The sequence below is a fragment of the Cyprinus carpio genome, chromosome B9, assembly GCF_018340385.1.
Source record: "Cyprinus carpio isolate SPL01 chromosome B9, ASM1834038v1, whole genome shotgun sequence".
In the NCBI taxonomy this organism is placed as follows: Eukaryota; Metazoa; Chordata; class Actinopteri; order Cypriniformes; family Cyprinidae; genus Cyprinus; species Cyprinus carpio.
The window spans coordinates 2,784,262-2,799,716 of NC_056605.1; the positions used below are offsets into that span (position 1 = coordinate 2,784,262).

The following is a 15,455-nucleotide window of genomic DNA, read 5'->3' on the forward strand; positions in this document are numbered from 1 at the left end:
AAGCATATCAGAGAATCAGTGTTAAACATGGAACTAAGCAGTCAGTCACGACAGTGTCTGTTCTGTATGTGTGTGTGTGTGTGTGTGTGTGTGTGTGTTTGTGTGTGTGTGTGTGTGTGTGTGTGTGTGTGTTTGTGTGTGTGTGTGTGTGTGTGTGTGTGTGGTGAATACTCACCTCCCATGTCTGACTGAGTCGACAGACCGCAGGGTTTCCCAAACCCATGATAATGGCAAAGAATGAGTTCAAATTCTTAAACTCTTTACAGCTTAAAAAGAGCAAAAACATGTTTGCTTTATAACACATTTAAGTACACTTTAAAAAATGCACTTTGTAATAATGTTAAATTAAAAGATTTACTAAAGTCCATTTTAAATCATTATGTTTTAATAATCTTTTGTCATTTATTACAGTAGTACTCTTTTTTTAAATATGTTGGCTAACATACTAAAACACATGCAAAGTACTTCATTATAATCTGTAGTTTGTTATTCAATATTTCATTTAAAGCTAATATATTTTAAGTGTACTAAATTGCAACTTCCTAATTACAAATATGCAATTAAAAATGCATTTCAATATAGTTTACCATAAATGCTTGTGTGTACATCTAGTAGTACCATTACAAATGACAATAGAGATAATTATAAAAATACATATAGAGATGTATTTAAGTTCTACTTAAGTGGGTCACAAAACACTTTTACTGCATTTAATTATTTAAACAAATAATACATTTTGGTAACACTTTATTGTAAGTTGTCCTTGTTACACGTTATATGTACTTACTATTATAATAACAATTAATTATGCATAATTACATGCAAGTAACCCTAAGCCAAACCCTAATCGTTAATACATGTAGTTAATTAATATTACTCAGTACTTAAATGTATAATTACACTGTAACAAGGACACCTTAAAAAAAGTGTAACCTACATTTTCATTTAATTGTAATTAAATGCAGTTAAGCATCCAGAAACATTACATTCTGTTTGCACTCACAGTAAGTATATTTTTTTAGAGTAGTATTTCTATTATAAGCACAAGTATGCTAAAGCGTACATTTTTTCACAAGGGACAAGATGTGTACATATATCATTGCTCCTCTGAACAAAATGACTCATCTCACACACACACACACACACACACACACACGTCACATGTTTATGAGTAAAGACTCACTGCGCGGCGATCTTGATGAACTTCTTGAGCAGCTGGACGCGTTTGCTGAGCGTGGGACACAAACAAACCTCTGTGACCACCCACAGCTGAACCTCATTAAAGCGCCGCAGGAACAGATCCAGATTAGCTGTGGTCTTCTTGAAGTGCTGACGGCCAAACGTGTGGTAGATCAGCTCATGCTAAAACACAAATACACACACACTTACTAGAACTCTACTGGAAATGGTGATGAATACAATGAAATATAAATGTACACACAGAACAACAAAGATTCTTTTAGAACTCTTGAGAAAAAGAAGACTGTAGCATACGTTTAAAAGAGCACTTGCTGCAAAAAGAATATATTTAAGTGTGATTTGAATTTAATATTTTCAGACAATTAAAATTGAGTGAAACAGCAATGAAATGAAAATGCACTATATATTGCAATGAAATGAAATCATATTTTTTAATACGTCATTTCATAATCACTTCTATTATCTTATATGAGAAATATGGTTAAAGTACTGCTGAATGCACTGCCAAATATTTATGGTAAACTAAAATATACTGTACTATGTTGTCACTTTTATTGAAACTTGTACAGTATGTCATGTATATTTAAATCTATTTGTCATTACACATTTGTAATGATTTTTAGTACATTCATTACTTTAAATGTAATACTGAATAACACACTACAGTTAAAATTAAAAACATAATGATTTAAAATGTGTTTAAAGGTAAAACTTTTGATTTGAGATTATTACAAAGTGCACTTTTTATATTTTATTACAAATTGTGCTTACTGTAAGTGTGTTAAGAAACAATCTTGGAAGTGTACTCTCTTGAAAGTACACTTTTATTTTATTAATATCATATGATCTGCAAGTATAGTTTTTACAGATTTGATTTGGATATTTTAAGCACACTACAAGTGCACATTCAATGAAATAAGGCACATTTATTTTTCACAAGGGTATATACAGTTATGCTCATAAGTTTACATACCCCTTGCAGAATGTGCAAATATGTTAATAATTTGAACAAAATAAGAGAGCACATGAAAATTGCATTTTATTTTTATTTAATACTGTCCTGAATAAGCTATTTCACATAACAGATGTTTATATATATATATATACTCCACAAGGCAAAATGATAACTGAATTTATAAAAATGACCCCGTTCAAAAGTTTACATACCCTTGAATCTTAATACTGTGTGTCATTTCCTAGATGATCCATGACTGTTTTTCTGTTTTGTGATGGTTGTTCATGAGTCCTGTGCTGGTCCTGAGCAGTTAAACTTCCTGCTGCTCTTCAGAAAAATCCTCCAGCTCTTGCACATTCTTTGGTTTTCCAGCATCTTCTTCGTATTTGAACCTTTTCCAACAGTGACTGTACGATTTAGAGATCCATCTTTTCATACTAAGGACAACTGTGGGACTCATATGCAACTATTACAGAAGGTTCAAATGCTCGCTGATGCTCCAGAAGGAAATACGATGCATTAAGAGCCGGAGGTGGGGGTGAAATTTTTTAATTTGAATTTGAGGGTAAGTGTAAATTATTTTTTTTTTTTATTATGATATAAATATAACTATTTTCTGTAGCCTCTGAAGGGCAGTACTAAATGGAAAAATATAATATTTAGGCAAAATAAGAAAAATGTACACATATCCATTCTGTTCAAAAGTTTTCACCCCCCGGCTCTTAATGCATGGATTATCACAAACCAGAAAAAAAGTCATGGATCAACACAGTATTAAGATTCAAGGGTATGTAAACTTTTGAATGGGGTTATTTTTATAAATTTAGTTATTATTTTTTTCTTGTGGAGTATATATATAAACATCTATATGTGTATGTTCATTAATCAATGTTTATATGTAAAATTAAAAATTAAATTAAATGTGCTTATCATATAAAGATAGTATGCCTTTTCAGACTTGGATTAAACTGTTTTATTCAGTTGGATTACTTTTACACGTTTTCATGAACTTTTTTGAAATTTCAACATTTTGGTTGTGTGGACATTTAACAGAAGGACAGAATCTTTTCAGGTCTTAATTCGTGTTTTGTAGATGAACTAAAGTGAGTTTGAAATGACATGAGGGTGCATAAACAACGACAGGATTTTCATTTTTGGGTGAACTAGCCCTTTAAGTGAGAGTCATTTTAAAACCAAAGTGTTTGTACCTCGTGTACACAGTCGAAGAGCTCCCAGTCGTAGAGAGTCATCTGATGAGCCAGATCTTTCGAGCTCATGAGCTCAAACGTGGACATGGAGCCTGCAGACGGCCCTTCCTGCTCCGGCAGCGGAGTCTGCATGAACGAGTCGATCGATTCATCAGTTAATCAGACAGTCAGTAAGCTAATGTATGTTTGATCCTGCATGTTTACAGCAGATGTGTGTTATAAATGCAGTCTCTGGGGGCTCTTACACACCAAAGAGTCGATCTGGTCCCTCGGGCAGACAAACAGACGACCATTAATGCTCAGTGATGAGAAGATGGACACATCTGATGGCTTTAGAAGCTCTTTATCTGACAAACACAAACACACAGTCATCAGTCATTCTGCTTTTAAAGATATCAGTAACCAGCTGCTTCTCAAATGACTAAACCATGAAGTTACTTATTAAAAATAACTACACTAAGTATTTTTGCAATATTTACAAGTCAAAAAGCAAAAAAATAATTTAAAGGTATAGTTCACCCAAAAATGAAAATTTGCTGAAAATTTATGCCATCTAAGATGTAGATGAGTTTGTTTCTTCATGGGATCAGATTTCTAGAAATGTAGCATTACATCACTTGCTCTCCAATGGATCCTCTGCAGTGAATGGGTGCCGTCAGATTTAGGGTTAGGGTTAGAGTTAGGTTAGGGTTAGGGATCCACTGGTGAGCAAGTGATGTGAATTTCCAATTACAACTCTTCAGAGAATTTCTTCAAATCTAAGGAAGCAAACTCATCTATATCTTTAATGCTGTAAGGATGAATATATATATATATATATATATATATATATATATATATATATATATATATATATATATATATATATATATATATATATATATATATTAGTGGTGGGCCGTTATTGGCGTTAACGTGCTGTGTTAACGTGAGACTCTTATCGGGCGATAAAAAAAATATCGCCGTTAATCTATTCTCAAAGTTGGGTTGGGAGCTTGGTCTATACTACGCAAGCTATGATGACTTTCACCATGATAGTTTAGCGCGGATGTAGACCTAGACGAATTGCACTGTAGGAGGCGAGAACGAGTCTTCGAACCTGTGTGTATGTCTACTGTGAAATTACCAAGATTCCCCAAAAAAACCTCGAAAAGACTCACGCCTGTTTCACACATACTCTGTCTGCAGTGCGTATGCAGTCCATGTGCGTTACGTATGTGGTGCAGAAGCAGCACGGACACATTGTGCTTTCACACAGGAAGCGTTTGCAGTCCGCTACTGATCCGCGGCTGTTTAGTCCACAAACACAACATTTGTTCTTTATTCTATATTTCAAACCATGTAAAAAAAAAAAAAAAAAATAAAAAAAAAAAAAAAAAATGTGACTCTTATCACAGAACAGTAACAGTCTTTCATAATCATAGACATTAGTTTAAACTTAAAAACAACATATTATTCATGAATTTGACTTCTAGGTTTGTATAATAGGCTGCTCAAGCAAGCGGCAAAACATTTAAACACAACAATTAGCCTACTTTTCTTGTTGGGATATCGCAAATATTTAAAATTAAAGCACCGCTGACAGAAACAGTCGACTCTTGTGCCTTTTGCATTTAAATCTTTATTACAAGCAATCGCACGGTTCTTAATGAACTTCGTCTTTCTGCTTCCATAAAAGTGCATAGGCCTATATCATGTTGCCTCGTTTATCTAAAGGTGCTCTTTTTCTTGTTTTAAACCTAGCCAAAACCCATGTGTTGCATGTGAAACACACTAGGCTTTAATTAGTATACATTTATTGTGAAATTACTGCATTTCCGTGTCAATCCATGTTAATTTTACCGCGAACAATGCGCTGTCATTTTAATTCAACGCATGCAGCACAGCAAAAATAGACTCGGTACGTAAACGATCGCTGTACTGCATCAGACGCACTGCTCCTGGAACGCACTGACGGACCGCAACCGCATGAATACTGGAATCCGTTAACATGGGTGCGTAAAAAAAAAAAAAATGCAACGCATACGCACTGCAGAAGGAGTATGTGTGAAACAGGCGTAAGGTTGTTTGCAACTTGTGCAATGCGGAATTAGTTTACTGCAGGAGTTCTTCCAGTCTCAAGTTCCACCTAAACACAAAGCATCCTTTAGCTAATGCGGAAGATGCCGGGCCAAGCAATGTAGCGCAGGGGAAGAGTCGTCGTCAAACTACTATGTTTGAGTGCAGCACAGCTCTATCAGTACTTACAAGTACATCTTATTGAACATAATTTGAATGCCTTTCGGCAGAAATTCAAATGAGCCATTTTAATCTAGATTAATTCCAAGATTAACAAGTTAGAGTTAATCTAGATTAAAAAAATTAATCTATGCCCACCACTAATATATTTATATATATATATATATATATATATATATATATATATATATATATATATATATATATATATAAAGAACTATTCATTTAGAAATTTAAATCTAGTATAATATGTACTATTGGTTTATGATGCCTAATGTTTGCAGTTTACAAAAGAACCAAAACTTAGATATCCAACCAACAGCCTCTTAAATCAGCTTTTATGCACAGATCAAGCACAGTTTACAAAGCAAACAGTCCAAAACAAATAAGTCTGTTGATTTTGATGTGAGGGGGTGGACATTTTCACTGGAGGAAGTGTTAATATAGATTATGGATGGGTTTTTTGGACAGAAGTGATAGTTAAAACGTCTTGGTGATGGATTTGTTTCTTACAAACAAGCAGTTTTTTGTAGTTTAGTATTTATTTAAATTTTAATGTACCAAATCACTTAATTACAAATATATTTGAAAAACATGACATGTACTGTATGTTTCAGTAGAAATTACATTAAAGTACATTTTGGTTTTAGTGCTTTAGCATTTTTACAATTTTAGTATACTTAAACCAGACAATGGAATTGCATATAAAATTTAATAAAGTCTTAATTAAATGGGTTAAAAAATGTCAAGTTCAGCAAAATGCATTTAATATAATTTTATACTACAATGCTACAGCAAGACGGGTGAAGCAAAGAGCTCATATTGTGAGCCAGAGGTCAAAGAGATAAGAGTCAGTGCAACAGCACACTCTGCAAACATGGAATTAATCAACCTGCAATTAATCAACCACCACTGAAAAAAAAATAGGAAATGGCTGTCAATACAGCGATAAGAATGGAAAAAATAGCTTGTTTGTTTGTTGTGTGTGTGTGTGTGTGTGTGTGTGTGTGTGTGTGCGTGGGTGTGTGTGTGCGAGCGTGTGTGTGTGTGTGTGTGTGTGTGTGTGTGTGTGTGTGTGTGTGTGTGTGTGTGTGTGGTTTCACCTCCGGCCGAGTTGAGGTGGATGAGCAGAAGATCATCTCCTGACCCCAGTTTATCGGTAACGGCGGCGATGACCTCTCTGACAGATGCAGAGACAGGCACTCTGATAGTGGAGTACGTATGATCACTGCAGTACACCTTAAAGAGGACTTCAACACAACACACACACATTTGAAAAGAACATTAACATTAAACATTGATAATCAGTTGCTTTTAATCACAGAACATTATTAACTTCAATTAAAGATACACATCTATTCTTTGTCCTAAGGTCTTAAACTCTTTTGAACCTTCTTTTTGTGACTCTTCCCATCTATCTATCTATCACATATGTGAAATGCCACATGAGAGAATAGTGTTCTGTCAGTCACAACAGAGAGCAGATACAGACTCACTCTCGTCTGTGCTTTTGATTGGCTGTTTCTTCTGCAGTCTGTCGTTCCCCGTGCTGAACTGACGCAGCAGGACTTTGTGCTGAAATGAGGGAGAAGGACTATCACATGACACTTATTCAGCACTGAAGAGAATACTACAGAAACTCTGGTTGGTTTTATTTTCCCCTCACCTTTTTCTGAGAGGGCCGGCCATCATCACAGCTGTGAATAAATGTTATGAGTGTTATGATTATGAGCAAGTAGAAGGTTTATCAATGTGATAAAAAAATTGCTGTATTATAGTATATACAGTATGCACATTCCTGAGACCTCTACATTATCAACATTATCACAGTTTTTATGAAAAGCCTGTTGTACATAATCTGCTACATGCCTTCCTTCATCTGATTTTAAAAGGTAAAAGATGAAAGGTGGACTGAAGCAACTTATGTTTACTTGATTTTCTCTACATGATTATTAATAAAAATGGAGTTAAAATGTGAGTATCAAATAAGATACATCAGGCTTTTGAGGATCATTTAATTATTCATCCCTCAATCGTCATTGTATTGCTTTACATGATATGGTTTGCACACACAATAACAACTACAGAGCTTTGATGATAAAACTAGCCATTTAAATATCATCTTACTCAAACATGTTATTGGGAGATACTGAGAGAAAACTGATATTCATATTAGTGCTGTTAAACGATTAATCGCATCCAAAATACAGTTTTTCTCAGTTGCTTTTGTGCATTTCTCAGATTCTCAGAAATGAAACTCTCAAAACTACTTGTTCAACCTCCACATCATCTAGTCACTTGTGCACATCATAAAACATTTCTCATTCTTTTGAACAAGTTGTGATTGATTTGGTACATTCATGCAACTGATTACGTACATTTGTCTGGGGTTTCCTACATTATCAGTTACTATTGTCATGTTGCTCAAAATGTATTATATATTTCTCTGTGCAGTAGTCTTACCCCTCAAAACATACACTGTCAAGCATATTTTCTACACATTTCTATTAGACTTTTTGTATGAATTGTGCACATGAATCTTGACTTTCACTAATGAAGAGAATATAGGAAAAAAAAAGCTTTGCTTCTCTTAACTTAATCCGCAGTCTAGCTTGTTGAACAATTCCTGAAACCTGGTATTACGAGCACTTCCTGTGTCTGTTTTCCTCTTTAAGATGAATGTATCCCCCATTTTGAAAGTCACTTTGGATTAAAGCATCTGCTAAATGAATAAATGTAAATGTAGAGTAAACACATACAGTACATGCATGTGTCTGTCAGAGAGTCACAGTCACCGCAATCAAGCACCGACGTTCACAAGATCACAATCACCTGCTTTCTAATTCCCCGCACCTGCCGCAGCTCATTAAGCCTCTCTATATCAGTGCTCATGACTCTCATGCTCATTGTCTGGTCTACCATTCACAACCTTGAACCTAGCCGAACTCTCTATTGACTTACCTTTGTTTACTTACCTCAGACGTTCCACTTTCTCCACCGCTCCACGAACTCCCTGCACGAAAGCAAAGAACTGTCACTGCAAGCTAAGCCTTCAGAACTTGCTCCTCCTGCTTCACTCCCATCTCGTCATCACCTGGATCACTCCATAGTCTCCTCAATAAAAAACCCTTGTTTGACCTCTACCTCTGTGTCTCCTAGCCTGTGTTCATGACAGAAGACTGGATCAGGACTGTAACGCATGTCATGGAGCCCCCCGGCCTCTCACAACGGCAGACATGCTGGAGGAATTGGTCAATACCCTCCGTACGACCCGGCAGCTGCCTCTGTATGTCCCATGGCCATCCCGGGTGATGCAGATGGGTGTGGTGGCTTTCTACTCCAAGTTTCTCTCTTCATCGAGATGCAGCCACAGAAGTTTACCACCGAGCGATCAAAGGTAGCATTTCTCATCTCACTATTAAGTGGTAAAGCATTGCTGTGGGCAAGAGCGATCTGGAATGCCCAAAGTTTCATTATTAACTCCTTTGAAGCTATCTCCAACCATTTCAAGGAGGTCTTCGGTGTTGCCGCTGGTAGACTGTCCATGCAAGACCAGCTCCTGTGATTCTTCAGGGAGAATTATCAAATGATGAGTATACTCTGGAGTTCCGTACTCTTGCCGCCACCAGCGGATGGAATGAGGCTGCGCTGCTGAGTGCTTTTCGCCTTTTTCAGCTCAATCCCCACCTTTGCACCCAGATGGCGATCTACGATGACAACATGGGACTGGAAAGCTTCATGCAGCGTGCCTCCCACATGTCGCAACACCTTACTGCCTGTTATGAGGCTTCCGGCCCTCCAGTACAAGAACCCATGCAAATGGACTCCACTCGATTGTCCCGCACGGAGCGCACTCGCCACCTCACTAATGGATTGTGTCTGTACTGTGCCTCTCCAGATCACTTCATCAAACACTCCCCCGTGAGAACTCCATGCCCAGCGGTGAGTACGATTCAACTAGAGCCAGATATTTCCACATTGTCCCTTCTTCCAGTGCAACTACTTGCCCCAGAATCCTTTGTTTCAGTCTCCGCCCTTGTCAACTCTGGCTCCTCTGAGAACTTTATATCCCAAGCCCTCCCGGGACGATTCAAGGAATGCCACTTGGGCGTGGAAGGGTTAAGTATCGGGCTCCCTCTCTATGGATGAGAGATAGATACCTGCACGATGAAACCATCTCATTTCTGGTACTGGAGGTACCCACGGTGGATATCATCCTGGGACACCCCTGGCTCAACCAACATTTTCCAGAAGTCAGATGGGATCCTTTTGATATTACTCGCTGGAGCGAAACCTGTTCCCAGAACTGTCTGTACTCAGTCCCTAAGCCACTCAAGAAATCCTCACAGATCCAAGTATGTTCCACCCTCGTCGAAAGCCCTGAGCCTCTAGTGAAGTGTACGATCCCATCTGACTACCAGGCGTTCCAGGATGTGTTCAGTAAGCAGACAGGCAGCAACCCACCTTCCACCACACCGGCCATGGGACTGTGCTATCGACCTGCTGCCTGGAACTTAACTCCCCAAGGTTAGAGTTTACCCCTTGTCTATCCCGGAGCGCAAGGCAATGGAGGATTACATCAAGGAGGCTCTCCAGCAAGGTTTCATCCAGCCATCCACATCTCCTGCCGCCTCAAGCTTCTTCTTCATAGGCAAAAAGGATGGAGGCTTGAGGCCATGTATCAACTACCGAGCCCTGAACTCACAGATGGTGAAGATGCCGTATCCACTTTCCCTGGTCCCAGCTGCCCTCAAGGAACTCTGTGGAGCCTGCATATTCTCCAAGCTGGACCTGCAAAGCGCATATAACCTCATCAGGATCGGCCGGACGATGAGTGGAAGACGGCATTCACACCCTCAGGCTACTACGAATATCTGGTCATGCCATATGGCCTATCCAACTCGCTGTCCGTCTTCCAATGCTTCATGAATGAGGTGTTCTGGGAGTTCCTCCATCAGTTCGTAATTGTCTATATCGATGACATCCTCATATCCCTGAACCTGGCCGAACATCGCCACCACGTTACGCAGGTCCTTCAGCTGCTTAGACAACACCACCTGTATCTGAAATTGGAGAAATGCGAGTTCCATCGCTCCACAGTCCAGTTTCTCGGGTACAAAATCAGCCCAGGTGGTATCCAGATGGACCAGGGGAAAGTAACTGCCATAAAATCAGCGCAGGTTGTACAGTCAGTGAGGGAACTACAGCGTTTCCTAGGATTTGCCAACTTCTATAAAGCATTCAATCACCAGTTCAGTTGGCTCACAGCGCCCCTCGCCTCCATGCTACGCGGCAAGCCCAAGTCTCTGTCCTGGAACCCCGATGCTCACGAAGCCTTCCACCAGGAAGCATTCAGCATGGCCCCGTCCTTCATCACCTGGATCCCCTTTGTAGTCAAGGTGGATGCCTCGACCACCAGAATTGGGGCCGTGCTGTCACAGTACCATGGTGAGCCTCCCTACCTACATCCTTGCGCATACTTCTCCCAGAAGCTGATCCCTGTGGAGCAAAACTATGATATAGGAACCTGGGAATTGCTGGCAATCAAGTTAGCCCTGGACGAGGCGTCACTGACTGGAGGGAGCCTCTTTCCCATTTACCGTCATAACCGACCACAAGAACCTACAGTACTTAAGAGATGCAAAACACCTAAACCCTCGTCAAGCCAGCTGGGCCCTGTTCTTCACACGAATACCTGGTGGACTGGAAGGGGATATGGACCAGAGGAAAGTTCCTGGGTGGCCCAAGATGATATCATAGACCGCTTACTTCTGGTGGAATTCTATCGCAATCACTTGAATCATCCCACACCCAGAGGCCGTGGCCGTCCCCATCACCATGTGAGGGCTTCAGGAGCCGCCCCTGGGGTAGGGGGTAAGAGAGTCACAGTCACCGCAATCAACACAGTCATCAGCACCGATGTTCACAAGATCACAATCACCTGCTTTCTAATTCCCTGCACCTGCCGCAGCTCATTAAGCCTCCCTATATCAGTGCTCAGGATGCTCATTGTCCGGTCTACCGTTCACAACCTTGAACCTAGCCAAACTCTCTGTTGACTTACCTTTGTTTACTTACCTCAGACATTCCAGTTTCTCCACTGCTCCACGAGATCCCTGCACAAAAGCAAAGAACTGTCACTGCAAGCTAAGACTTCAGAACCTGCTCCTCACGCTTCACTCACCTCTCGTCATCACCTGGCTCACTCCATAGTCTCCTCAATGAAAACCCTTGTTTGACCTCTACCTCTGTGTCTCCTAGCCTGTGTTTGTGACAATGTCTATCTATCTATCTATCTATCTATCTATCTATCTATAGATTTATATTACAAACTAATCTGAAATCGGAATTTATTTTTTCTTTTTGGCCATATAAATCAGCATTTGCACCAAATACTGTAGCATACCAAATAGTATATTTTGCTCTCAGGGCCTCTGAACAAAACTGAGATGTTTTCACCTCTAGTATGAGCTTCATATTATACTAAATGAGCAACAAAAGCCTGATTTATCAAATATGATACCCAGATTTTAAGGTTCAATAAATTCTTCTATTAAAAAAAAGAAGAAAAAAAAGAGATGTTTTTGACTGCTTCATATGTCAGGCTAAATGGGCTTGTAAGACTGTGCTCTTACTTCTGCTTGATGATTTTCTTTAGTTCGGGCAGCTGGTCTTTCAGAGCTGGAATGAGTCTGGAATCTTCACACACTGTCTCATAAAACTCCTGCAAAAAACAACATGCTCAGAGTGACAATCACATTCAATCACAGCAGCACCAGAAGGTCTCTACATAACGAACAGACAGCTTCGTGAACTGGTAAACTTGAATCAGCTAACACGGCAGAGGGTATCAAATCTGCTGACCTGGAGGAAGTGGAAAGAGCTGTCCTCCTCCTGCAGGTGGTCTGTGTTGATGGCGGCCCACTGTAAGACTAGATGAATCACCCTGCGCTTGTTATTGAGAGAGTAATCCATCCGCTCCTGTTCACTGCCCTGAGATGGCTGAGCGTGATAGGTGAACGAGCGCTAAGGACTTTAGCGACCTTGTCATTTGTTGAATAAAACAATACTCATAAAGGACACAGCTATGGCACATTGACCATTTTTACCAAGCTGATGAAGTACAGAGACTTATAGACAGTTATATATTTCACCAATCAGTCAGCAAAGATGTAAAGGATATTGAGCCATGAGCAGAGGACACAGCTGACTGTTTGGGACAAAAACACAGTGCATAAGCAAAAAGTCATCCAGAGCAGGATCTATAGAGACAGAGAAAAAGAAAAGTTAGTCAAAGGTGGTTGGTTACAATTTGAAACATTTTACAAATGCAAGTTTTACAAATGTTGTGCACAAGGGCAACATCTATACTACCATGAAAAATTATGGGATTGGTAAAATGTTTAATAACTTTGTGATATAGTTGTGAAAAATTATTACAATTAAAAATTATGATTTTATATTGCAATATATGTTCATATTCCTGTGATCAAAGTTGTATTTTCAGCATCATTACTCCAGTCTTCAGTGTCACATGATCCTTCAGAAATCTTTCTAATATGCTGATTTGTTGCTCAAGAAACATTTCTGATTATTATCAATGTTGAAAACAGTTTTTTGATGAATACAGAGTTCAAAATAACAGCATTTATTTGCAATAGAATTAAAAAAAAAACATTATAGATGTTTTTTTTTCAGTCACATTCACACTTTAATGCATCCTTGCTGACTAAAAATAATTTCTTTCAAGAAAGCAAGAAAGAATAAAAGAAAGACAGCAAGAAAGAATGAAAGAAAGAAAATTGTTAACAATTTGACAACATTTTAGGGATCCGCATAATGTGATAAATGTTCATTATATGAATCTCATGACATTTCCAGTCCTGGAAAATTCTAAAAATCCCTATTATTTCCAGGTTTTCCATTAGCGTGGGAAATACTGCATTGTTTATTTATTGAAACCTTGTGTAAATGACTGTGATGGTCATCTCTGCTTATATTTCAGGCCAAACAGGACTTCAGATAATTCTGTATTAACTGCATCTCAAAAATGTCCAAAATGTGAAATACAAAATAAAGTTGCATTTAGCCACTTCCCATTGCACTGTTCGGCTGCGTAGATTTCTCTTACTGAATGCACTGCAAAGTACCTGACTCAGTGAACTGGGAGTCGAGTTTCGTTGTCTCCAGAAGATGTTCCAGAATCTTCTCCGGAGTCCCGGACATCACAGTGTACCTGAAGAACAGGCGTAGTTTGAGGTTGTTGATATATACAGTTACTCCATAGTATTCCTAAATTTCCAATGTCAGAAATGACAGAAGAACAAAAATATACTTGAGAGGAGAGGAAGTGGAGCCCCTGTTGTTAGTTTTCTCCAAAACTAACACATCCTCCTCATGTTCCTTCAGACGGACCGTGTTTGCTTCCACATCCTGAAACAGAATGAATAGATTTAGAACAAGAAATAGATTTAGTCATAACTAATCAAGCGATATTCATATGTGATGTACTAAGATCTAAATGACTGGTTAGGTTCACACAGGAAACAAATCACAACAGATGATATGTGATAGTGTTCAGGACACGAGGTTTCTTTTATCAGTAGTTTTGCAGCAATAAGCAATAAACTCACTATTACAGCACTGATGAGATCAGATCATATAGCTGATTTATGAATGATCAAATGTGACCTCTGTAATATTTGTTGTAATTCAGCATCATTACCAGTAGAGGGAGACAGGTTCCCAACCTATTTTGTCTGAATGCCTCAATTACTAATTTTAATGTTGAATTTTACTTTTAAATAGTACACTTGAGATTTGTTCAAACCTTTCGATTAATAATAAGACATAATACATTTAATGACTCATTTCTGCATAGAGAAGACACAGGCAAGTTGTCATTGCACCAACATAGTATGCAGCTATTGTATCTTTTTTCTTGAATAATAATGTTCAGTAGTTTGTGTTCAAGACTTTAAAGTTTATACAGAAACTGACTGTAAAAAAAACAACAACAACTGACAAATCAGGAAAAAGTGTGACAAGTAGTTTCCCCAGAAATGATACCATATTAAAGACTGCATTTAAAGACTGTGTCCTTCACCATTTCTATCAGTTGCAGTCTGATATAGTGAATACAGATTGTATTGTCCAGCATCATGCTGTAACTATGCAATAAATGACCCTAGAATGTGAAATCTCACTCAATCTGCCTATATTTGTTTAGACAGTAGGCATCCTGTTTGTGTGTGTGCCACACACACCCTCACTATCAGACTGAGCTTCCGCTTACACAGCTTTCCTGAGCTCAGCTCTCTATTGTCCGAGCGCTGGGAGAGAGATTCTCCTGTGCTGCTGATGGACGACCCATTATACATACAAACACAACACCAGTGCAGCCAGAGAAAACTATTAGACGATAAGTAAATATAATCATTACGGCAACAGCACATTACACTCACTTTGTGAGCTGCACTCTGGGATGCTTTTAAACAGTATTGGAGTTCACATGTCTGCTGCACACTTGTTTTCTGATTTTCCTTGACTATCAACTCACCCATTTCAATTTCTATCATTTTTATTATTTTTTGAATTAAAAGTTCAGGTTGGTAAAGAAATTCAAATGTAGGTATCAGGGTTATTATGGTTTACATTTACAGTTCTGCATGTACTTGTTGTATTAGTAGTAATTACAATAACTGGGTAATAACTAGGTACCAACCCTGAACCTAACCTGAACCCATGCAGTTACCTTATATTACGCAGTACTTTCTTAGGTATGCAAGTACAGTACAGGTAAGTGCACATACTGTAAAACCAAGTGCAACCAAAAACATAAAAAAAAAAAAAGA

General features: G+C 38.5%; 1 protein-coding gene across 4 annotated transcripts in view; it reads right to left on the reverse strand.

Annotated features, from left to right (window-relative positions):
- The window catches only part of LOC109054047 (rap guanine nucleotide exchange factor 4-like), a 67,909-nt gene that overhangs the window by 2,472 nt on the left and 49,982 nt on the right, over positions 1–15,455 (reverse strand). For 3 of the 4 annotated variants that reach the window (XM_042730613.1, XM_042730614.1, XM_042730615.1), the window contains 12 exons: positions 13,937–14,034; positions 13,752–13,837; positions 12,785–12,863; positions 12,466–12,616; positions 12,237–12,325; positions 7,268–7,298; positions 7,098–7,176; positions 6,705–6,851; positions 3,613–3,710; positions 3,364–3,489; positions 1,184–1,362; positions 176–266 (listed from right to left, as the gene is read on the reverse strand). In XM_042730613.1, the coding sequence (XP_042586547.1) occupies positions 176–266; positions 1,184–1,362; positions 3,364–3,489; positions 3,613–3,710; positions 6,705–6,851; positions 7,098–7,176; positions 7,268–7,298; positions 12,237–12,325; positions 12,466–12,616; positions 12,785–12,863; positions 13,752–13,837; positions 13,937–14,034 (1,254 nt within the window). Of the gene's footprint in view, positions 1–175; positions 267–1,183; positions 1,363–3,363; positions 3,490–3,612; positions 3,711–6,704; positions 6,852–7,097; positions 7,177–7,267; positions 7,299–7,319; positions 9,055–12,236; positions 12,326–12,465; positions 12,617–12,784; positions 12,864–13,751; positions 13,838–13,936; positions 14,035–15,455 lie in introns of those variants that run through there. The other variant, XM_042730616.1, reaches the window with a different exon arrangement.